Source organism: Phalacrocorax aristotelis, chromosome 5, assembly GCF_949628215.1.
Source record: "Phalacrocorax aristotelis chromosome 5, bGulAri2.1, whole genome shotgun sequence".
Classification (NCBI taxonomy): Eukaryota; Metazoa; Chordata; class Aves; order Suliformes; family Phalacrocoracidae; genus Phalacrocorax; species Phalacrocorax aristotelis.
Window position 1 is genome coordinate 36,417,177 of NC_134280.1, and position 24,179 is coordinate 36,441,355.

Genomic DNA, 24,179 nt, shown 5'->3' on the forward strand with positions numbered 1-24,179 from the left:
CTATCACACCAGGTGAAAACTAGTTATTTTAGATCTTGTCTGAAGCTCTTAATCTAAGTTGCTTTAGCATTTACATTAAAGTTTAAGTAAGTGCCCACTTATTTTTTGAGATTTATGAGTTTGAGCCATCCAAAGTCCATTAAAACCTAAGCAGAGTTTAGCTTGAATGAGGTATGAGAGATTCTAAGAGGTAAAAGCCTAAGTATGCAGTGGTTTTGCCAAACATACTGGCACTGCATGGGAGAAAACATGGGAAAAAGGATCACTGTTCAGAATTCAAGGGCACAGGGTAAGCCACAGCCCTGCTTAAAGAGATTCAGTAATCCTGCAGCCTCTACACAACACCTCTTCACGTGCATGGCATGCTAACTGCGTGGGCAGGCTTTTAGAGGACCCCTGTAGCAGCAGTGCAGAATCCCATGTAGTTTTTAAGAGAATTTGCATTGAGTGAGAGCTTCGCAGGTTTTGCTCCCTGGAGCATACACTAGCCTGCTAAGGGCAATGGGAAAACCACAAAAAAAAAAAACATTTGAAAGACCCAGGGTCTGACAGACAGAATTGCAAGGGTGGAGGCAGGGGGCCAGGCATTTTCACAGCCAGACGATTAACTGTGCTCAGAATTTAGACTTCATTCCTTTCTAGTGCCCCTTGAATCATGCCAGCCCTTTTCCATTATAAAGGAAAGATTCCTTTGCAACCTGCACTTCACATCAAATGCTTGGTCATCACTCAATCTGGGAGCACGAGTGTGACCCATTTCAGAGGCCTCAGCAGTGTTGGGAGAGCTGGCAATGAGGAACTTACTGACAAATCACATGCTGAAGTCAGACTCGGGGACTTCATACAGTATCCCGAACTGCAACTGTGCTGCACTTAGCAGAGGATGGCACTAGGTTAGATAACAGCACAGCTAACCATTTATCTACTAAAAAGAAAAGCAACAACAGTGCCACAAAATTGTTCTCCCTTTGAGATTTATTTCTCCACAAATTACTGCCCACAGATATTACAGAATGGATTTAGTAGAGAGACACTGATGAACTATTTTCTAAATAGCAAAACAATGCTCAACAGTGCAAGTTTACTTAACTGCTTCCCTGAACCCCACTCTCATTATTAATTCATGCAGGCTAAGAATGGCTCTAGTTAACTATGTTTCCAAAGCTTTTATCAAAGCATATGAGACCTAGTGGCCATTCCATTTGATATGATGAACAGAGAAAGACTCTGATTTTAACTTTTTTCTTTTTAGTGCCACAGTGAAAATACAGTCATTTCTGAAAGGTAAAAACTAAAGCCTTTATGCTTTACTGAATCAAAATCTCTTTGACATCAATGGATGCTTTCCTTGCTAACAGAATAAAAGGAAACTTGGAAGTGTCTTTTCTTCCTGCTTTACAAAACTTACTAAGGAAAGAAAGATCTTACGTGACAATCAGACTAATAACAGTCTCCTGAAGAAAAGAACATCCCACTAGATCAGTGCTACATCCAAGTATTAACACCTCAGGGAACAGACAGCTTATTTGCTTCAGCGTGTGTACATACCTATCTGTATCTTTCATTTTTCCCTGATTATCTATTTTTGTATAAAAGAAACCTTCACCATGGGACATACAAGAATTGTCACCCTATTAAATCACTTCCTTTATCCTGCACTGCAACAGAAACAGGCAGGTTCTCAAATACCTCACTTTTGCTAGTTGGACAATAAGGTAGAATCAGTCTTGACTGCTGCAGGCAACAAATGAACTGATACGCTGAGCCATGAGACTTAACGTACGCTACTAGAGTTTTCATCTGAATGCAATACCTAAACACTATTAACAAACATAAATCTACCCATATTCTTCAGTAATTCAGCTGTAGTATTTATTCCAACCACCTTCTAGAGGAATGACTGAGTACAATCTGTGTGTCTAATAGGAGTAATTTTTAAAAGTTATTACCAGGTTACTATGCTTAAGGAATTGAAATTATGACACAGATTCTGCCCTAAGCATGTATAGGCGAATACTCATCAATATACATAATTCAAAGATAATTAATTTTGTTTTTTCTCTTTCCTTTTGGAAAAGGTGTGTTTATTCTTTGCCAAGACAACAGAGCTGTATCTCCTCAGAACAGAGCAAGCTTTGCAGAATGCTTCTCCTTTCTGTGTCCTTCTCTCATAATATTTAGGACCTTATGAATGGTTTTAAACAGCTGATAACTAAAATACCAAAATGATATCACAGAGTGCTGGGTTGACAAAGTTGCAAAAATGAAAAAAACCTCCAGTACTTGGATTCCCTCCAATAATAATGCTTACTGCATAACCTATGTATTTTATACTCTGTATTTTTAAGATATGAATACTAGTATGTAGGTTTTGACAACAAAGGAAAATAGGATCAAAATAATATATTAGTGCAGCTAACCAGTGATTAGGGAATCTTTCTTTTACACTTCTAATTTATTGATGTTAAGAACTTCAACAAGTTCAGCCTCCTAAATCAAAGGGAAAAACAAGAAAAAAAATTCAGATCTATTTATCCTGTACCTCTTAGGTCTTCTTGCCACTTGAAGAGCTATACTGTGTCTTTAATAAAAGCTTCTAGTTGAAGTTGAAGAGGTTACTGGTAAAGCATAATTTATTTTAAGTGATCACATTTTCACAAGTTTTCACCAATAAGTACGTACAGATCAAATCCCCAACGCCACCTTTCACTTTTGGAGTCAGAGTTCAGTCAACTATTCCAGTATAACTATAAATAAATTTGGAAAAGTATAAATTAAGCTTGTCAAAAATTGTTAAGAAGGCAAGTTTTTGAAGACTTTTGAAGTGTTAAAGTAAGAACATTACACACGTCACTTTGGTAAGGCAAAACAAAGGAAAAGGAACAGAAGTGGGAACCTCAATACAGTTAAAATAGCATTTTAATTTTCTACTTCAGAAAGAGTAAAATAATGTAACAGAAAAGTTTAATTGGAACTTTTTTAAAAATGCAAATAAACTAGAAAGAGAAGAAAGAAGTGGCAGCAATCTTTCAGAACAACTACAATATCCATATCTGTAGCTTCCTCTTGCTTATTTACCTAAGGTACATCATTTTACATTCCTGAAGGATTTGATTTCACAAAATGGTATTTTCCTGAGTGACATTTTGGATGTTCTTTGCAATTTTTCCAACAGCTTTATAGGACAAAGTGCTATAAAACCACGTAGTGATTGTGATTCCTATCAAGGTACAGCTGGTTCTTGTCCAAATTTATTTCACACAGAATAATACATCTTGTCTTTAATTAGACATTCATGCAGCTACCTAGCAGTGTACCTCTGGAACTCAAGCATTTAGGTTGTAGCTTGGGGAAGTACACTTGAACAAGAACTCTACATCATACACTAGTAACAACTTACATCAAGAATTCATTAGCTTGTAGATCTCAAAAGATATGCTTGCCAAACCACTGTGTGAACCATTTAATATTCTGTAAATAAGGCTGTATAAATTTTAATAGGGTAGAAACCAAAAAGCTTAAGACTCCTTCAATGCTGTTCCCATTCTAAAGTCAGTATTTAGTACTTCATGGTTAAGCAGTGCACGTACGTTCTTGAAAGGAGCTTCTTAGGCTTTGAAGAAGCAACAAATAGTTATTGCGGTACATATCATTAACTTGCCTAGAATACTCTTTAAAGTAGGTGATAGATAAGATTATTTCTGCAATACCTTTACGAAGATAATGCAGATAAAATAGCCAACAGGGAATTATCCTCCTATTCTCACATTAACAGAAAGAAAATAAAAAATTAGGCGTATCCGTACAGATCCAGCATGAATCCTATGGAGAAAGTTTCCAGAGTGCGCCCCTCATTTGTAGCTATGCATCCTCTAAAGACATACTGTAATCATTTCTTTCCTAAACAGTTAGATCTGTTCCTTCTGCTTTCAGAATATAAATACGTACAGAGTTGCATACAAATGCATGCACACACACGCGCGCTGCAGGACTAGACACTTCCTTGCCCCACCAGAAGATGATTTGGTCCTTGCCAAATGAAGGTAGTAAGCCTTCAACTCCCCTCGTCGGCATACTTGAGAGGGTATCTCCATAGCCTAGTGAAAACAATATAATAGTACAAACAATACTTAGAAAAACATATTCAGTTACCAATCCAAAAAAGGGACTTGAGGCAGCTGAATATTGGTTTTCCACATGACCCCATATTTCAAAACCCAAGGAGCAGTATTTGAAACACAAAAACCTCTTCGTGGAGGTATTACAAAAGTATCAAGATAACTGATTTTTGTGTCAAGTGAGACTAACTGAACACAGAAGTATTAGGTAGACAAAAAGCACCATTTTTTCCTCCCAAACTTTACTCTTGAAAAATTTCATATTTAAAAGAGTCCTACAAACATCAAGCAGCAGCTTTCTTGGGATGGGGACAGAGAAGGAGATTAAGACCTGGTTTTCTTTTTTTCCTGGAAGGTGATGAGTGCTTTTATGAAAGGACAAAGTGCAATCACAGTAATATCTGAAGACCACAATAAGGAAGATTGTGACTACTTATAAGCCTTTAAAGTTATGAGTATCTACTCTTTACATTTTGGGGTTTTTTTACCATTATTGTTAATGTGCAAGTCCACCACACAATAGTCCATTTGTTTAAATCACTGATGTGAAATATACTCTCTGACAGAATTAAAATAGTTGCTTTAGGACTATACTTATCCTCTTCACCCTTTTGGGGCATCAGCTGTTGTCTACTAATTCAGAAAAAGGAATAAAAAATAAAACATTTGTCATCTCTGGAATGCAGCGTAAGTTTACAATAAAAATAAAGATCATATTATAGCCTGTCCATTCACATGAAAGAGCATCCTATAACCTTTGATTGCATTTTTTATATGTCAGGCCCTGCCCATTAAATGCATCTGTCTACACTTTGATAAATGAGACTTATGAAAAGCCATTGCACAGAAATGTTATTGCTGAAACTTATGATTTATGACAGACTATTACTTCAATATATTCCATTTGGCATTATGAATATCATCTACATCTCACAGGCTGATAATATGGCACCAATTACCAACCTTATGAACTGCCATCATATGGAAAAAAGCCATTAGAATATTCAGATTCCCACATACAACAGCAGCTTTGGCATCGAACTTTGTGCCATACGTGAACTAAGACTGACATTTATTCTGGGATGGAGGACCATTGGGGTGTAATAAAGAATGAACTAAATTCAACCATGAGTTACACCCTCCACAACTTAAGTGAAGTTCACTGATTTCACACATTGTAATTCAGTACTGACATTAGCCCAAAGTAGACATACGTACCTAAATTTTTAGCACTATTTTGAGACACTCAAAAGGTTTCACTCTTACTCCCAGAAGGCTTGATTACAGTCATTCCATATTTAGAAATGCCTCTGTCTAGGAGGAACAGTAGTTTTCTTTCACAAAAGCCAACTAATACTAGTTAAGTTTTGTGTACTTATATGCACCAGTTCTTGTACTAATGGCTTTGAATGGAAGACCACAGAATCAGTAAAATGTGCCAAACTCATCTGGAAGATGCACCTCCACTCCCTAAAAAAATGACTAAACCAAAACAAAACCCCCATAGTTAATGCTTTATGTTTTATGTATACACATTACCTGTACACACAATTGCATATAAATTAGGGCAAATAGGTAATTCAGTTTAGATAGCAATACACTAATAACGAGAAAGATTTACATGAAAATATAGCATTTACAAAGATCTCAGAGAATTACATTAATATCCCTAAACTACTTAAAAGAGACTGAAATTATCAAGATGCAAACATATTTCAAGATGAACAGACTTCGATCCGCACTACAGACTTATCGCACTACAGTTCAAAGTGAGCATGCTACCACACGTGACTTTAAAGGAAAATTTAGAGGAAAAATCAAGAGGACTCTTCAGAAACCATGACCCAAACCTGGATCACATACAAAAGCAGGTTCCTGATACTGTGCTAGATACATAAATGTTTTCATAAGCTTTGTCATAGTAACAAAGCAGCAAGAACATATCGAACCTTGTTCTTGGATTTGTTTTTGTGGGAGAAGGAAAGAGACCCTTAAAAATTAAAATCTATAAAAACTACTTCAATGGAGTATACTGCACTTATAGATTAAGGAATGGAAAAACAGACTATATATTTTGTAGTTTGTACAGTCATCTAATATTTCTACAACAGAATATTTTCTCCAGAATATATGTAATTGGTAGGCAACTAAATTCTACTGAAGTCAACAGAAAGGCTATTTTATTTTGAACAGGTACTACGTTTTTTCACTGATATCAGCATAAACCAAAATTATCTTCCCCCCCCTCAGTATTACTTCATAAAGTTTGTTTCCCTGTTACACAAGCTCATGGCTAACTGATGAGAATAGGTATTACAATTTGGACTACAAAAAGATTCAATTTATTTAGGATTGCTTGTGTAAATACTTCCTGAGGCAACCTGGATCGTGCTTAAGCTCCACATTTTCTTATATTTTTCATTGCCATTATTAGGATGAAAGATGAACAGCTTAATTTCATTCATCCTCAGTTGGAGATTTAAGCACATCAATTAAGCCATCCATCCAATAAAATTACTATCAGCCAACTAAAAATAAATACAACTAAAAAGCAAACACAAATGTCCAGGTTAGAAGTTCTGGTTTGTGCAAAACCTCTGGGAGTCAGACAGGCAATGACTATTCCAGCTGTTTTTAAGGTCAGAGCACTCAGCATACCTTGTCAGTGGAAGTGGCTGGTTCATGCTCAAATAATAGCCCTCAAAAATAAACTTACACCGAGTACTTGCACTTAGAAAGAAAGTTCTGCTGTTTGAATCAGGTGATGGAGCAAGAACTGAGCTTTTCAGCAAGCACAGCACAGTCCAAGTCATTCTTGAACCAGGCAAACTGGTGACTAGAAGATAAGGAGCTACACCACTAGCTACTACATTCTGTATGTGCTTCGTATTGAAAGGTTCGTATAGACTAATGGTGACAATGAGTATTAGAGGACACTTGTTCTGTGAGTCTGCACAGTTCAGATAACCTTTGGCTATTGTGAAAGTACCACTTACATCTGTTTAAATTCCCCTCACAATCCTATATACTTGAGACTGTTGTTTACATAGCTCCAAGGTAACAGACTGATGCAAACTTGTAATTAGCACAAACCCTACCAGCACAGACACCAGGAGACTAATTTGGATTTAGAGAGAACTGCTAGGAAAGTCACGGCGCTCATGTAATTAGCTCCTCAAATTATCCACGCTCTTGTGAATAGAAGACACCCACAAACAACCCCAGCAAACACAGGCATGGAAACTGTATCTCTGAGTTCTGGGAGTAAAATCAGGAAATAAAGGAAGTTCAGCAATTGAAACTGCATTTAAGAGCAGGTAATAGACACGACCATCACTACAGCCAAGCTTTTCTGTACTTCAACCACCACGGAAAATATGTAATTTTCACTTATTCTTGACAATTGCTTAACTGAAATTTATGTTTTTCCTAGGGTATGAGAATGGAAATGTAATGTTGCGTGCATTACTGTGAGTGAAATAAATGGATGACAGTATTTGATTCTTCTGGTTGTTCAAATTCTGAATAATTTTTAAGAATCCACAATAATTGTATTTCATTGTGTCTGACAGCTTCTTTTATGATACTTTTTTCTTGATGGGGTAAAGAGAATAGCACATAAAATCAGCTGAACAACAAAGTCAATGCCCTTGAATATAATGAAATTCCAAGAATTCTGGTGAGGTAGTAAGAATTTCCTTACAAAGAAGTAGAGGAAACAAAGGAATTAATCCAGACCCCTCAAATGATCCCAGATACCTGAGGCTAGAACTTCACAATTTGACCATAAAGGCAAGATGCAGACACTGGCAAGGGCAATAAGAATTAGTGAAACAGCATTTTTGCACTCTGGGTGCAAGTCAAAAAGCCAAGGAAATATCACATAAAACACAACTCATCTGTTTCTGAAACATGGCAGGCCAAGTTTCAAATATTACCAGAAGTCATTAATGAAAAGGAAAATTATATGGTCACCTAGACAAAACAAAAATCTACAAAATCCAGGCTTCTTTTCCAGCTGTCACAAATCAGGCTACAATTAAAGAATATTTAAACGGTTTGTCAAATTATTTGGAAGAAGCTAGGCAACACTACAAAGCAGCTAGTAGGTACAGATCTCTTGATGGAGGTGTTAGAAATATGTACACAAGAAAATGCATCAGTGCTTAGGAAGAGCATAGGCTATGGATTTTATCTGATTTCCTCAGCATCCATCGTGCTATTGGGATATCAAATCATCTTTCAGCAGGTTTTGTAGCCTTTGTGAATAAGCGTATCTCCCTTTTGCGATCAAGCTACATTGGCTGATATTCTGGACTACTTAATGTTATCTTGATTGATCTAGCTTTAACAAATACATGTACTAGACGTGGATGGATGCAGTGATGCTATCATTTCATGTTACTATAAAAATACGGCAGATTCCTTTCCAGCTTTGATATTGACACCAAAGCAGGAATTCTTGTTACATAAACAAAACATTTACACTTATGCCAACTGAGTTAAAGCAGGGGCTCTAGCTCAGTGTGTATCACACAAGGATCTTTAGAAGAAGACAGGAAAAATAAAGAAATTAGACCAACTGAATATTTTCTACATTATAAACAAAGGGGGAAAACAGCAACAAAGCCGCCAGTAAAAAAAAGCTGCATCCCTAATGCGCTACCTAAAAAGTTATGTTTAATCCAAAACAGACCACGTAAAAAGAATAACCAAGCCAGAAGACCAACATTCATAACTCTAAAAATTCAGTGCTTTGATATTCTTTTGGAAAGCATACAGTTTCAGATTGCTACAAATTCAGAATAGCTTCTAAAAGCTAAGAGATATTCTGCTGCGTGAGATATTTCAAGTATATTATATATGGTTTTCTAAAATAGCTTCATGAAGAATAAGAACCCAATGAATATATATGATAAATATGGAAGTCACTAACTCTTTAGAAATTCTAAAACCCTCCAAGCACATCCTTTGGTGTATGCAGGAAAAAGAAAAAAGTGTGTATTTTTATATATTTTTATATATATATAAAAACACACACAGACACCCCTCAATAAAGAAAATATTAAATTCGACATAAGCCTTACAATGCAGAAAGCTCTGTAACAATCAAAAATGCTTTGCTCTGTACTTCTTATAGAAGGCTGCCCTTTTCTACCTTGTTAATTAGGTGCAATTATTCATAAATACTTCCTTGTATAATACTTGATAGTCTAAAGAATTTATAGAGGATATTTATGTCTCCCATGGATCATAAGCTAAATTACTTACCTTTCTTTCTGCTAAAAGCACGATTCATGTTGAAAAATCTATCCAGTCAATTATTTTTCTGGTTTTGGTTTTTTTCCCCCACTTTAACCTGCAGAACAACACACATAAGAAAACAGAAAAGTCCTTTATTATGTTTGAAGTTAGCTCATTACCTTCATATCAAAGACAATGTAAATAATTTTAAGAATTCTGAAATGATTCAGAGAAATAAAAGGGAGATGTGCTTTGCTGAGGAAGAAATCACAAAAGTGAGAAGAGTTATGTTTGAATGCCGAGTAGTACTTAATACAGAAGACATTTTAAAGGTTTCTGTGAAGGCCTTCTCACTGAGAGTTCAGAGACAGAGCAGATGGTATTATATGTATACACGGAGACAAATACTACACACAAATAGGTTGGAAAGAAAGCTTTAAAATGAATACTAACTACAAGACTCCATTAAAAACATTCAGTTCACATTTGCACTGCCCTGTTTTGTGTCATTTAGGCTGTCAGATTATTTCACGCTCTGCTTTCGTCTTCACTTGGGCTTGACGTTGGGGGGGGCGGAATCACTGTATAAAGACTCTTCTTCACCCAGGGATTCAATACTGTAAAAACTGCTGTAAGTGTAGCTACCTCCTTGTTCTGATTACATCAGACTGCACAGTAATGTCTGCACTTTTTTTACTTAAAAACATTGACACACTCTTAAATTCCTATCACAATTTATGATTCACAATATTATTTTACAATTTCATTCTTTACCAACATTTTGCAGCCAAAAAATGAAATCCAACACATCCAATGCTGTTCAGTACCTTTCCATTTTGTAATATAGAGATTTTTTCTTTTTCAAACATATATAAAAATATTCCCTCTACTTCTTCCTATTCTGTTCAGATCTTCCAGCCCAAAGCTGCACCAGTGCCCTTCCTCCTTCTCTGCTCTCGTAGCAGTTCAGTCAAAGGGAAAGAAAAAAAAAGGGTGGGGGGGAAGAAGAATTTTGAAAAAGAAAAATTTAAGGAGAAAATCTAAGTAGTTGATATCAAATTATCTTTTAAATCAGTTAGAACATTACCTTTGCTTTGAATAAAAGCAAAAGTTAAGCCAGTATTTCAAATGTTAGCATAAAGATGACTGACAAATTCATTTAAGATACTTTAGTGCAGCTCATGAAATTTTTTGTGGTGCTTGCCCCTCTTTTTCAAATAATTAAGTTCAATACCAATTAAAGCAATTATATTCCCATTTCCATGTAGACAGTTGATATTTTTCACATTAGAACATGTGGGCAATTACAGCTAAAAAAAAAAAACCCACTGTGTATTTTATTTTCAGGTAATCACTGATGCGGCAGGACTTCTTTTCCATACAATTCTGTGAGAAAGAAAGAAATAATCCCTCTCTAACCTAAGCTACAGTATAGTGCCCTAAATGTGCAATCAGCCAATATCTGCTCTTTAAAGTACTTGTCCCAGATCACTTTTGTTTTACAGATTTTACTGAGTATTTAAGAAGGGATGATGCAATGAAATAAGCAAAGGTAGCAGGATATACTTTCCATCTAGGTATTTTGGTACAAAGTAAAGAAACAACGCATTTGGTACACTGCACAGTGGTTCTTAACAGGAAAGCTGCAGCAGCCTTACACACCCCCAGGGCCATTCAGCTGGATGCCTTTGCTGTTAGCAGTCCTACACAGGCACCTGCAGCTTCACAGAGGCCAGTGACACCGGCAAACACCTGTAAGGGCTCTGAAGTCCTACGAATTATTTCAGCAGCATCAGTGGAACAGGCAGTGGCATTGCAGGGGTAATTCCAGTAAATAATAGCTCACCGGTGAGGGAGTTTCACCAAAGGCTGCCAACGTACAAGTAGTTCTCTTCACAGAGAAGGCACAGAATAAGTCTTGCAACCGTGTAAATTACAATCAACTCAGTTTAAATGAAGTAACAAGCAATGAAGAACGTCAGAATTGCAGCTTTTCAAGCAACTGACAAATGTGTTTAGCTTAGATGTTTACTTTCACAGGGAACACAGGCAGCCTATTATTTACGCTTACAATATATAAGCGATGGTAGCACTTTGTTCAGGATGTTCACCTTGTTCACAAACCGTTACTGAAGAAAGCAGTTTTAAGTAAAAAGAGTATGCTTTCCCTCTTACATACATCTGGCAGTTCTTGCACAGCTCTAGACCAATCACTTGTTCTCCTCCACGATGGGATCATAGCATCTCCTTATTTGGAACCCTATTTTTTTGATTCCTGTCCTCATCCAGGAGATTACTAAGTAACATATTTGAGATGGCTTACTGAGTAGAGGATCTCCTAAATAGAGACTGTGCACGCACGTCATGAGGCTGTTGGCTGGCCACATTTCTAGAGATCATCATTCAAGTATTTTGTTTAAAAGAGTGTAATTAAGTATTTTAACTCTTACACCTGATGTAAGTGTTAACTATTAAAAGCTTGCATATATTTGCTCGGCAAATATGCTAAGATGCAATGCAGTTCTTAATTGTTGTTTTATTTTCTTCCAAATATTGGGAAACATAATAGGTTTTTTCCTCATGAACACGGATATATTACTGTTAAAGTAACCTATATGAAAAAAAGCCAAAACATATTGACTAGTTAACAAGAAATGGACAGATTTTGCCAAAAGTGTGTTCATAATTTCAGTTCCAACAGAACTTCAATAGAGGGAAATACAGAAATGGCTTAGGCAACAACTAGTATTAAAACACTTTAGTATACTGTCACTTACCACAGAGGATGTTACTAAACATTGAAAGAAACACAATTAGCTACATGCAACTGCTTTTAAAATTCTCTGAAACTCTAAAATGAACAACTTCATCAACCTCTCAGATGCAGAAAAAGCAGATGGTTTTAAATGCCCCATAAAATTTTCTCATTAAAAGAAAACCGAAACAAACACCTCAAGGCTAATTTCAAATTCCTCAGTGGGTTTGGGGCAAGAGGGTGGTATCAGACTGTCATAAGCAGCACTGGTAAGTTTTGATCAGGAGAAGAGCAAAGTTATGGCTAGATGTATCTGTGATATCTTTGCTCACAATATTCAAACAGACAAACAAAACTATTAGAACCAAGCAAGCTGTTCTCTGATCATAGATGCTAGACAGGTCTTCTGGTAGAATGTGATTTTGTTTCTGACAATGGAAAAAACTAAGTTGCAAAACAGGCTGTTAAAAGCCGGTAATGAAGTCAAAAAGAAGGTAAGCCATAAAATCCCATTACAGTATAGTGAGCCCTGTGGAGATGGGGGGAGTCCTTCCTATGAAGCCACTTCTTTAGAAAGGGTAAGGCGGTTGTAACAATTAGAGGCATTAGGGAACAGGAGTGTGGACCAAACCATTCCATTACTCATCACTTCGGAAGACACACCTATGTAAAGAATGTTTCTCCACCTTACTCCTAGGAGTTTCCTTCAGCTTTGTCCAGAAACCAAACCCTAACAGGAAACACAAACCTGCATGTGATTTAACGAAATGATTAATGGTCAAAACATGAAAAGTTCTGACAGGTATCAACTAGGGAAATTTTGGGTTATATCAGGTTATTTCTTTTGGGGCAGAAAGAGAGAAAATGTTTAGAAAATAATTTTATTAAACTAACAATAATAATATAAATAACAGCCAAACATCCTGGCGGGGGCAGGGAAGGAGAACGGACATGACACTGTCAGTCTGAATAGCAGCGCAGGCAGGTGGCATGGGAAGATGAATATTTAAGCTACCATATAAAACTTCAAACAGTAACAGGGAAAACCAAACACCTTCATCTCCTTTATCTTCACCATCATTAACCTCTCATTTTTCATGGCAAGGTGTTTCTCACAGTGAGGAGGAAACTGCAAAATGGCAGGGGGTGCAAGCAAACTAGTGGGTTTGGTGACTGCGGTATCTGCAGGTATTTGGGCTGGCGAATCCAAGGGTGGTATGATTTAAAGCTGAAATTGTCACCTCCATAATTACTTTTTAACACTAGCAATAATGTTGGTTGCTGTCTTCTTGCTTTATGCAGCAAAGCAAGCCGAACAAAGGAAGCTGAGTGGCAGTCTTCCAGCTTCCAGCACGAGCAACCGCAGTCCTCCCTGACTGCTGAAACACCACTGAAGCTTCCAAACAGACATCTTTAAATGCCTGCGGGCTCCTTCAGAAATGTCGTGTTTTGATACGATTTCTAAATTTAGATCTGTGTCAGACAAGCCAAGAGAGGGCGTACTTCGGAAGGGCATTAAACAAGCCACCAGTGTAACTGGTCTCATTTGTTTCTTATTTCCTCTTAAAAATCAGACATTCCTCAGGATTTATCTGGCATTCCCTTCTCAGCCAGTCCCTTCAAATGGCACAGGCTATAACAATCACCTGGGCTGAACCTGTTTTTTTTTGTGTAACTTTTTCATTCCACAAATAATTCTCCATTAAAACCTCCTTAAAACCCCCCACTTCCACCCATCAACTCCCTAAAAAAAAAAGTCAATCCTCCCTTCCCTCTCAAACACAGTTTCCATAAAAAGCCAAATTTAGTTTCAGAAGACCTGAAGACTGAGACTCTTTCCCCTCTCAGACCTCAGCCTTTCAAGCATATTGAGTAACATTTCTTAAAGAATGAAGCTCAAAATGTCTTAAACCCTGTTTTCAAAAGGGCTGCAACACACAGGAATGTGTGATTCATTGACTTGCTATGAAACATAGGCTTATAAAGTTACTTCTGAAGGTAAGATGAGAAACTTTGGAATATGGTAACAGCTTTAGAATTCTCTTTCCGAGTTAAAGTGAAACACCATGAAAATATTGTCCTGGTTTGACATGTGACATAATGAAGGAAAAAATTATAATAGTAAAAGGCTACATGAAGTGATAACACAAAACCAAATAAACATCATCATATCATGATGTATTCCCCTTCCTTTTATATGACAAGTAACTGAAATACTTGCTACAACCCTTTTTCTTCTGAAAGAGTAAAGCCAGAAGTGTTGACACATCAATGAACAAAACTGAGCACAGACCCTGAACCTGCAGTCACGTGCAGCCTTTCATAATATTCAGGAAGCACGCAGTTCCATTCATGGTTATGAAATTTTTTGTCCCCTTTATAGGTGATAATAGACTAGTCTATAGGACTATAAGCAACAACAGCATTTAAGTTTAGCACTATAAGAACTTGCAGGAATAATCTCTCTTCCTTTGAAGCAGCACAGCTCTTTGGGCCCCACCAAAACTGAACAATTTTCTGTGAACTGAAGTCCTTAGCCTGTGCTTGAGCTTTGTAATTGCACAGAAGCACAAATGGAGCATAAAGGAGACCATTAAGTTAGTGGAAAGTTTTACTTCAGAAGTTTTATTCATATCAGAATTTTCAAAACTATTCATTAGCCAGAATCAAGCTCTAGGCACACTTTCTGGCTTGGAGGCAAATGTGCAGAAGTCCAATGTTAATTCTTGTTATTTTTCACAAGGGGGGGGGGCAAACTGGTCTAGAATTTGTCTCCTAATGGTCTCATTTCCCCACTACCAAAGTATACCTTGCTGTTGAGATGATGATATTCTCACAGGGGCAGAGCGCAAACAACAATTCTGGTGGACTGTTCACCTGCCGTGCTGGCCCTAGAGCCAGTGAAATTGCCAGAGGTGTCATCAGGGCTCACCAAGCACAGGGGAACAGAAGTGGTCTGGCAAATACTAAAACAGCTGAAAAGCACAGCCCTAATATATAGCTCACCTTCCCATATGCTCACTCTCTTTCTGTGAAAGAGGTAGGCAGGAACACCCTATCTGAGAGCTAAAATCATTCCTCCAGTCTGACAGGGATCACAGTCCCTGTTCTCCCCAAGCTCCTGAAACCAGCTGGAAGGTACAGGAAGAATCACACGTGGACTATTTTTTTTTCTCCCTCAACCAGGTATAAGCCTAGTACCACTGTGAGAAGTGTTTTTCCCCCCACAGCAAGAAATCCTTCAGACCACAGGTAAAGCACTTCTCATACAGTAGATCTGCCAAAGCTAGAGGAGTATTCACAGAAACTCTGAGGACAAGAAACAGTAGTGTTTTGCTATAAATATCAACATCAAACAGAGGCCAGGAACCTTAAAATCTGTAGAAAACTCATACATTTCATACCAGTTTCAAAAAACTTTGGGTAAGCAGCTTTTTCTTAAAAATAGCCTGCTGCTTTCAACAGGAAAAAAGAATTCATATGAGTAACAGGTGACAAGGGGATATCACCGAGACATTTGACAGCAAAAACAACTCCTTAGTCAAGGTTACCACTAACTTTTGTTTTACATCAACAACAAATAACAACATCAAGAAATATAACAAGAAAAAAAAATCACTATTCAAGTAGAACGCTGAACAAAATGTGTTTAACACTGCTGAAAGCACCAATAAATCCTCAGACAAGTTGCTAATGGCACAATCTTAAGAAAAAACAGAGAAATAAAAAATTAACTTGTTTCACAATAGCAGTTCTCTAGATCTGGCTTTTAAAACATTAGAAAAGTTACTTAATTTTTAAAATATTGCATTTTTCAGCATATTTATCTGTAAACAATTATATTGTATTATGCTTACTCATGGAACCAACTCAAGTTTATATTGTAGAAACAAAAGGAGTAACTTTAAAAACAAGAATAATCCCTTCTTCCTGAACTTCTCTTATTTTGCAAGAAAAATCCATGCTCTTATTTTGTTCACTATGATAGAGTAATCTTAAGATTACTTAAGAAATCTTAAGAAATCTGAAGAGGAGCTTCCTTTTTCCTCAAATCCAGAAGCACCAGTCTCTAGAGAAGCATGAAAGACTTCAGTCATGTCTGCCTGGTTTTTTTCTCGGCTGAGAAAAACTTACAAATGTACAAGGACTTACAAATGTCAGATTTTAAGTATTGGAAGGCTTTATACGTGTGTTCTCTCAGAGAACTCGGCCACTTCCATCTGCACCCAAAAGGCAGACAGATGGCAAACATCTTGGTCTCCTGCAGACGAGAGGGTCTGTACTTGACATCCCATTAGCCATTCGATCATCTCTATGTAATCTGAACAAGATTTTTGCCTGTCCCACACTTTCAGATGGATGATGGAGAGCCTGGGGAGCTTTGTTAGTGCTTTGTTTTTAACAGCAACAGAGTGGGATTCAACGATGGGACCTTCTATGAACAGGCAAACATAGAACAGCTTTTAAAAATAGAACAGTTTTGGTGGAAAGGATACTGGACTTTCGAGCTTTTTAACTCGCAGCACAACTAATTCTCCAGAACTTCAGACACAGTCCTTGATCGAATTAATATATATGTCCTGACACTGAATATGGTTACTTATATGTCGGTATCATCCTTTCTCCTCTGGAAGAGCTGGTTGTTCAATAGATAACCTAGAGAAGCTATTTGTTTAATTACTGGCAATTCAAACCCTCCATTTTATTTTCTTGGGGGGGAAGTAGTTGAAATCTTCATGTTTCCAATCAATAGCAAATTCTTGTTAACCTTCTGAAATTTTTAAGGTTATATTTATTCTATTCATTGCATTTTCACAATCACATTGTAAAAAGTGCTGCTGACAGAAAAGGCAGAGAAGGGAAGACTCATTAGGTATTCTCTGAAGGTAATCTCCATATAAAGCACAACAATTTTAGAAATACCTTAGTTTAGTTTCACTTACAATGAAAAGCTCATCATATTTAGCAGATCCTTTAAAAAGGTACAACAGCTTAACAAAAGGTACCATTTTACTAGTCTACTGAAGTATATTTGGCCAAACTTGAAAAGTACATTAGACATATATTGTACACACATGCACAACAGGTCCCATAAGACCACTCTACGTGCTTCCCTCAATGTGCATTAAAACTTAATTGAAGTTCAAAACCTGATTACGGATGTTCAAAAGATAATTAAGAGGAAGTGAAAAACCCAGATGTCTGTTCAGACAGAGGCAGCCAGAAAATTTCTAGGTAGGTACCAGGGAAGAGAAGACTGAGGAGGAACATATCTGTGTTTCCCCACACACACCCCTGTATTATCTTTGCTCCTGTACAGACTTCACAGTACACGCTAGATGTTCTCTCTGCCACAGTCCTCTCTCCAGGAGCTCAATAGGTTTGCTCCAATTTATTATACATACAAAATGAAAGAAATAATCACCCTTTCCCAAAGCACTGAACTATAACAATACTAATGGTAACTCTTTGAAGTCATAGTTTGGGGGGTGGGGGGTTCATTATAAAAGTTTTTTGGGTTTTTTGAGGGATTAGGTTTTTTTTCCTTTTAACGTACAACATCAGTACAAAATTAACAGATTGTCCTCTTATGGAAATGAGAAGTACGTGCTAAAGAGTTATAATCATGGGGTAGGGGTAGAGGCAGAAGGGGAAGAAGTCGGTATCATTATTTAAACTTATTAATCTGCAGTACTTCAAGTCCATACTTTATGTCTTAATTATTTTACAGACCCTTGTTCCACAACTCTCCCTCAGAGCAGAACCAGAACCCTGTATAAATCTAGGCATGCAGGGTGCTATGCGGAGTGTATACACACTTGCTTTCTTACCTTTTACAATCCAATTCCTACCATCACTTCCCTCCCAGTGCTAAAGGTCACATGTTGGAGGAAAAAAAATCAGCGCCATACAAATTTCTAACAACTAATTTTCTCATAACCAATTTATTAACATTTTACATACTTCTCAAACAATGACATCCAAAAGTGTCATTCATTTAACAAAAGTTTAGGAAGTGTCAGTCACTTCAAAGACTTAAAATCCACGATACTGAACACAAGCCCTTACCATTAAAGTCAATAGATTTATCATTAGTGTTAATACATTCAGAATATTTGCTTTAATTGGTTAGCCTCAAGGACAGCATTAAGTTGTATTTTTACAGATGAGATGGACTTTATTAAGCGACTGTGACGGTTTTCAAAATTGAGAAAAGTTGGCAATATCCATTTTGTCACTTCTACTAAGTCAATCTCAGTGTCTTGAAAACTAGATTATACTGGTTTTTCGGTTTTATTATATTACATTCCTTCAGCTTATCTTCTTTAGCCTTTCTGAACACATTCCGAATAATCCCAACATTTTGACACAGGTATGATATGAAGTTAAAACCACAGATGCGAAATGGACAAAATAATACTTACGACAAATTAGTCTCTTCATCTGTCTTGTAGATCAGGTATGTGTTCAAGTAGTTCATTATAATGTGCATTAAGGAAAAACATTCAGGTTTTGCACACTATTACGGTTATCATGAATCTTACTCTGAGGTTTTGGTAAGTGATCCATCCCAGAGTAATTTAGTGGAAACAGTACACTGAGATATAGACTACTAAATAATAAAATTTCCAAGCTAGCAAGACAAATCTCTTCAATTTTCCTGGATAGGAGTGCCCTGTATCTTTTAACACAGTTGGGACTAAGGAGAATGTGTAAGCTTTTAAAAGCATGATAGATCAACAAGTTGAGACTCAAACATTCGTCGCATCACACACCGAATGGTACTGGCTACTTGGGACTGGGAAGACCTGCTCAATTAACTTCCATGCTGCAGGTCTAACATCATGTTCACAGTTCATTCAACTGTCCAGACAAAAACCCTCAGTGAGGCATCTCCAATATTTGGGGATGAAAGCGCATCTTCTCCTGTCCTTTATAAGCATATGACACTTTGACAACGATTTTGAAACCACTATGCATGGCAATTCACTCCCCAGGTAGGCACCATTCTGTGCTGAACCCACAGAACCAGAGGAAAGAAAGAAATACAGGTCATCCTCCCACGTATATGAAGAAAATTCAGACAACTGCTAACAGCAGATTCAGTGACTGATCCCATAACTGAGCTACTGGATGTAAAAGGAGAGAGATGTGAAAAGCAGGTACCAACATCTGCCATTTTTTTAAAGACAGTAATTTTTAGGCTTTCCTCTTGAAAAAAAAAAAAGGGGGGGAGCAAAAAGAAAAAACCCCAGACTTCAGAAGAACAGTGTTTAAAAACTAGAAATGGGCCCTTGCTTGAAAGTTTCCTATTGAATGGCTCAAATGCCTATGTCAGGTGTTTCTCCTTCTTTCTATAGAGATGTGAGCTACCAACTCTGGTCCATGGCTTTGGGTACAGTGACTAGATTCGTCACTGAAGCAAAACCACAGGAGTTTCACAGCACCTCAGTCCTTTCAAAAATTTAAGGTTCACTACACCAAAGGAAAGAACTCAGCATATGGATTTACAGTGTATCAAATATGACCCCTTTTAAACAGGATTTTCAAATATATTTATGCAGGTGAAGACCATAATTTGACTATGCTTGTCCTATATTCACTCATATTTAACATCTATCCCTACCAGTCAGCACTAAGTACCAGAATATCTGGTGCTGACTGCCTTGGAAAGCCCAGCTCTCAGGGGCCAACAGCTGTCCTCCTGTATGAAGAGCAAAACTCCACCAGCATGCAATATACACTTTCATGAGATCCTTGCAACATGTAGCTGTGTACTGGTTTTGGTTGGGATAGAGTTCATTTTCTTCATAGCAGCTAGCATGGGCCTTTGTTTTGGATTTGTGCTGAGCACAGTTTGAGCACAGGCATGTTTTAGTTACTGATGAGCAGGGCTTACACAGAGTCAAGGCCTTTTCTGCCCCTCACCCCACCAGTGAGTGGGCTGGGGGTGCACAAGGAGTTGGGAGGGGACACGGCCGGTACAGCTGACCCCAACTGACCCAAGGGATATTCCACACCATATGACGTCATGCTCAGCATATAAAGCTGGGGAAGGAAGGAGGAAGTGGGGGATGTTCAGAGCAAAGGTGTTTGTCTTCCCAGGTAACCTTTATGTGTGATTGAGCCCTGCTTTCCCAGCCATGGCTGAACACCTGCCTGCCCATGGGAAGGAGTGAATGAATTCCTTGTTTTGCTTTGCTTGTGTGCGTGGCTTTTGCTTTACCTATTAAACTGTCTTTATCTCAACCCATGAGTTTTCTCACCTTCATCCTTCTGATTCTCTCCCCCATCCCACCAGGGGGAAGTGAGCGAGCAGCCGCCTGGTGCTCAGTTGCCAGCTGGGGTTAAACCACAACAGTAGCCACAGAGATTCTTCTCCTAGATAGTTATCACCAGACACTATTTCAAGAGAAGAAACTGCAGCAAAACCATAAAACAAAATTACTCTCTACAGCACTCGAGAAAGTGGTGCTTTCAAAAACAAAACAAGGAATGAGCTGGTGGAATGAAATCAGAGCCATCAACATAAAACTGCACCCTATATCCAACTGTTACAGCAAACTACATGCTACCCTCTCCTCCTCCTTACCCCAACAACATACACCTATGTTGCCAATTTTATGAATCATGCATAACTATTCAGATTACAGAAATTATTTCCAGGACAATCACATACAAAGAATACTGGTAATTGCTAACGAAAATTAAAATACTCTATGTTTTGGATTCATATATAAACACGACTTCACAAACATTTCTTGAATACTCCTTTTCTGTAACAGTTTAACGTTGCTATACAATCAAAACCAAAGCTCATATCTATAATCATATTTTTATCTATTTATATATATTCATGTAGCAACAAAATAACTGGTATTTATGTCTTTCACAGAAGTTCATTTCAAAAGAAATAGCTAGTACTACTGAAGAAGTACAAGCTTGTGTGAAATTAGAATCTTAGAGTGTTGCTTCTGCTGCAGTTTTAAACTTTTGTAAAAAAAAGAAAATTGAGCACAAAGGTAATAATTAAGAAATGCAGCAACATATAAGAATTTCTATAATATGGAATATTCACTCCAGCCCAGTGCTATAAAAATCCTCCTCAGAAATACAACACAACTGTAGCTACAGTTTTCCATGCTTTTCCAAAATCCATTCTGTTTTAATGGAAAAATTATACAAGATGACTCTAGCGAAGTCCATTATTTGGAAACTGTGTGAAAATATATGTACATGCATAGATGTGCACTCTAACTGGCTCGCTGATGGCATGCAGGCCAAAAGGACTGTTACCAAATTCTTACTGATGTCTTTGACTCTGCCTTTAACAACAAAGAAAATTATGTAGCTGTTGCAGAACAGCAGCATCTAGGTCACTCTTGAGAAAAATTGTACTTCTCAAAGAAATAAATCAGTATATCTCAACAATACCGATGTAAACCACGAATTTCCATATATAAAGAAAAATATCAAGAAAAAATAGTTCTGTTATAGTTGGGGGTGGGGGACAGATTAAAATCAAGATGACTAATTAGCAGTTACCTTGAAAACTGAAAGCACAAAGCATTACTTCAGCTAGGAGAGAAAATCACATGTGAAATTACTTACATGCCTTGATAAACTGGACAGGAACAGAAGAGGAAGTATTGCTGTAAGCTGGAAGTGATGGAGGCATTAAGCACTGCAGTGTATTTGTGGACAGAAGTTCCCAATCACTATGCCAAACCTCTATGCTCCTTTTCTTCCACTTATTATGGCTGTGATCATGCAAGCTCTAATTCATTTCTTGAACTACCTGTATTTATATAATTTTGGAATTCCACTGCACAAATGACTGCACAAAATCAGTCTCACCTTTCTATTTCATCCAAGAATGTGTGTCTCTGCCAACTGGATTTTCAAAAGTATACCTTGCTGGTCACAACTCAGTGGTATTTTTCAAAAAAACGTTTAGCTTTGTGTGTTTAGCCTTCCAGAAATTATCTTCATTATATCCACACTCTGACTTCTTAAAGAAAGCACAAGAACTATTAATACCACCAAAGTTTTATAACTCCATTCAAATCAGAAGATGAGAGCATAACTAGTATAGGAGACAAATTAAAATACTCTGCACACTTTGTAGCTCCTTCAAAAGAAGAATATTGCTGAATATATTGCTGCCAAAATAAGAATTCTTTTCAAGCAGTAAAACCTCAACATGCTGTTACTGAAACCTGGATGGCTCTAACACCCAAACTGAAGTCTACACCAGTTAATAGGTATAAACTTTTCAAATATCGTTGGAATCAAGCCAATGCAAACCAAAATGTATTTTGCAGGTTTATTTTACAATATGTATACATAACCAAAGAGCAGGACTTAATAAGCAGCAAGTCGGAAAAAAATGTGTTTTGGAAGCAACCTCAAACTAAAGCAAATGAACCAAGAAGAGTTCTCCAAAGGGTCTCATAAGCCACCCAACATGTCCCATTCCCCAGGAGGAGGAGAACAAAAAAAGTCAAATGATTATACCAATTCTAGCTTCAGCGTTACTTTGGCATAAAAAAAGAAATACCAAAGGAAGGTAGTTGCTTGATAATCCTGGGGAAGCTGCTTCCTCTCCCATAATGCTACTTAGCATTTATGAAATCTTTCAACAAAGGATGTAGAAGCACCCATTGACATTACGTAAAGTTTATTAGTACTCCTATGAGATTATTATCATTCTGTCTTGTAGATGCATAAATAAGACAGACAATACACGGCCTCCCAATGCCACTGAAAAAAATTTGACAGCTGCAGTAAAATCCAGGACTTCTGAGTTTCACTGTTTAAAGATTTCTCTAAACTGAAAACATTTTTAGCAGTTATTCAGCACATTAAAATGAAGATATATTCTTGACAAGTTTTTACAGCAAGCTTAGATACTTCTTTAATTTATAGGGAGCCTAACATTACTACAGATCCAGAAAATAATTTTTCCGACAGAAGAACACAAAACTACTTCATTAACTGACAGCTCCGTGGAGGTTTCAAAGCAGAAAATAAAAAGTGGAACTACAGACAGGAGAGGGTGCCAACTTCCACTAATTTTATGGCCCCATTCCTCGTGTTATGAACAATAACATAGCTAGGATCAACAGAATGGGACAGATGACACGCCTAACCTGTTCCCCCTGCCCCCGAGGCAAGGATTATTGTGCCCATGCTAATACCGAGAGTCAGTGAATTTCTACATATTTGTGGCACTCACCATGGATTCTAGTGAAGCTCTACAGTAAGGTCATTCTCCCCACTACGCTTTTGAGGTCCTTCACAGGAGCAGGCTTTCTGTCTTTCAGATGGTCCTAGCTGGCCATCCAAGCTTAATGAACCCTTTTGATATTGTTTGCATCTTACGTGTCTTGCTTTGATGAGTATAAATAGGTCACTTGAGCAAGTTCTTTGCCAAATGATACTCTTACTTTTCATTTAAGTAATTTACATCCAAAGAGTTTCTCCTGCAACTGCCTGAAATAAGAGGAGGAGCAATTCACCACCACATCTTGAATTCTGCTCAACTATGTGATTTAGGAAATAATCATACATTTACCATACTATTTTCTTCAGCTGTTTGTTGCTATTTGCATTCATCATAGTGTCTTTGGGTTGGTGTCTTTCTATTGATATTTCATGACACTAAGGGGAGATCTTGTCTTCAAATACTTTGCCACTGCATTATTTACAATGTTTGCAGTCTTAAGATCTTGCAGGACTGGTCTAAATGCCTGATACAAATACAGGTCTGCACTGTTAGATAGCTTTCTGTCAAAAGGATGATATTTGCTCTTTATGGTTTTCTTTTCCCTTTTTTTTAGTTAAAGCAAAAGGGAACAAATGCACACAAAACCAGTAAAACTTTCCTATGCATCTTCCCTAGGGTGCTCTGCATGAGATAAGCATTTTCACCATGAATTCTCATCCATGTATCACTTTCAACTTTGCCCCACAACTCATATTCAGGAGAGTTAATTTTTTTTTTTCAGAACACATCTGCATTCTGGCACTGTGTCTGTAGTCTCCAGCACTGAATAGAT

General features: G+C 37.4%; 1 protein-coding gene across 9 annotated transcripts in view; it reads right to left on the reverse strand.

Moving 5' to 3' along the window:
* The window catches only part of GULP1 (GULP PTB domain containing engulfment adaptor 1), a 152,939-nt gene that overhangs the window by 70,467 nt on the left and 58,293 nt on the right, over window positions 1-24,179 (reverse strand). For 6 of the 9 annotated variants that reach the window (XM_075093969.1, XM_075093962.1, XM_075093970.1 and 3 more), the window contains one exon: window positions 9,390-9,477. The exons of 2 other annotated variants lie outside the window; for them this stretch is intronic. In XM_075093969.1, coding sequence (XP_074950070.1) covers window positions 9,390-9,417 — 28 coding nt within the window. In that variant the 5' untranslated portion in view covers window positions 9,418-9,477. Of the gene's footprint in view, window positions 1-9,389; window positions 9,478-21,975; window positions 22,130-23,356; window positions 23,518-24,179 lie in introns of those variants that run through there. One more of the 9 variants, XM_075093966.1, reaches the window with a different exon arrangement.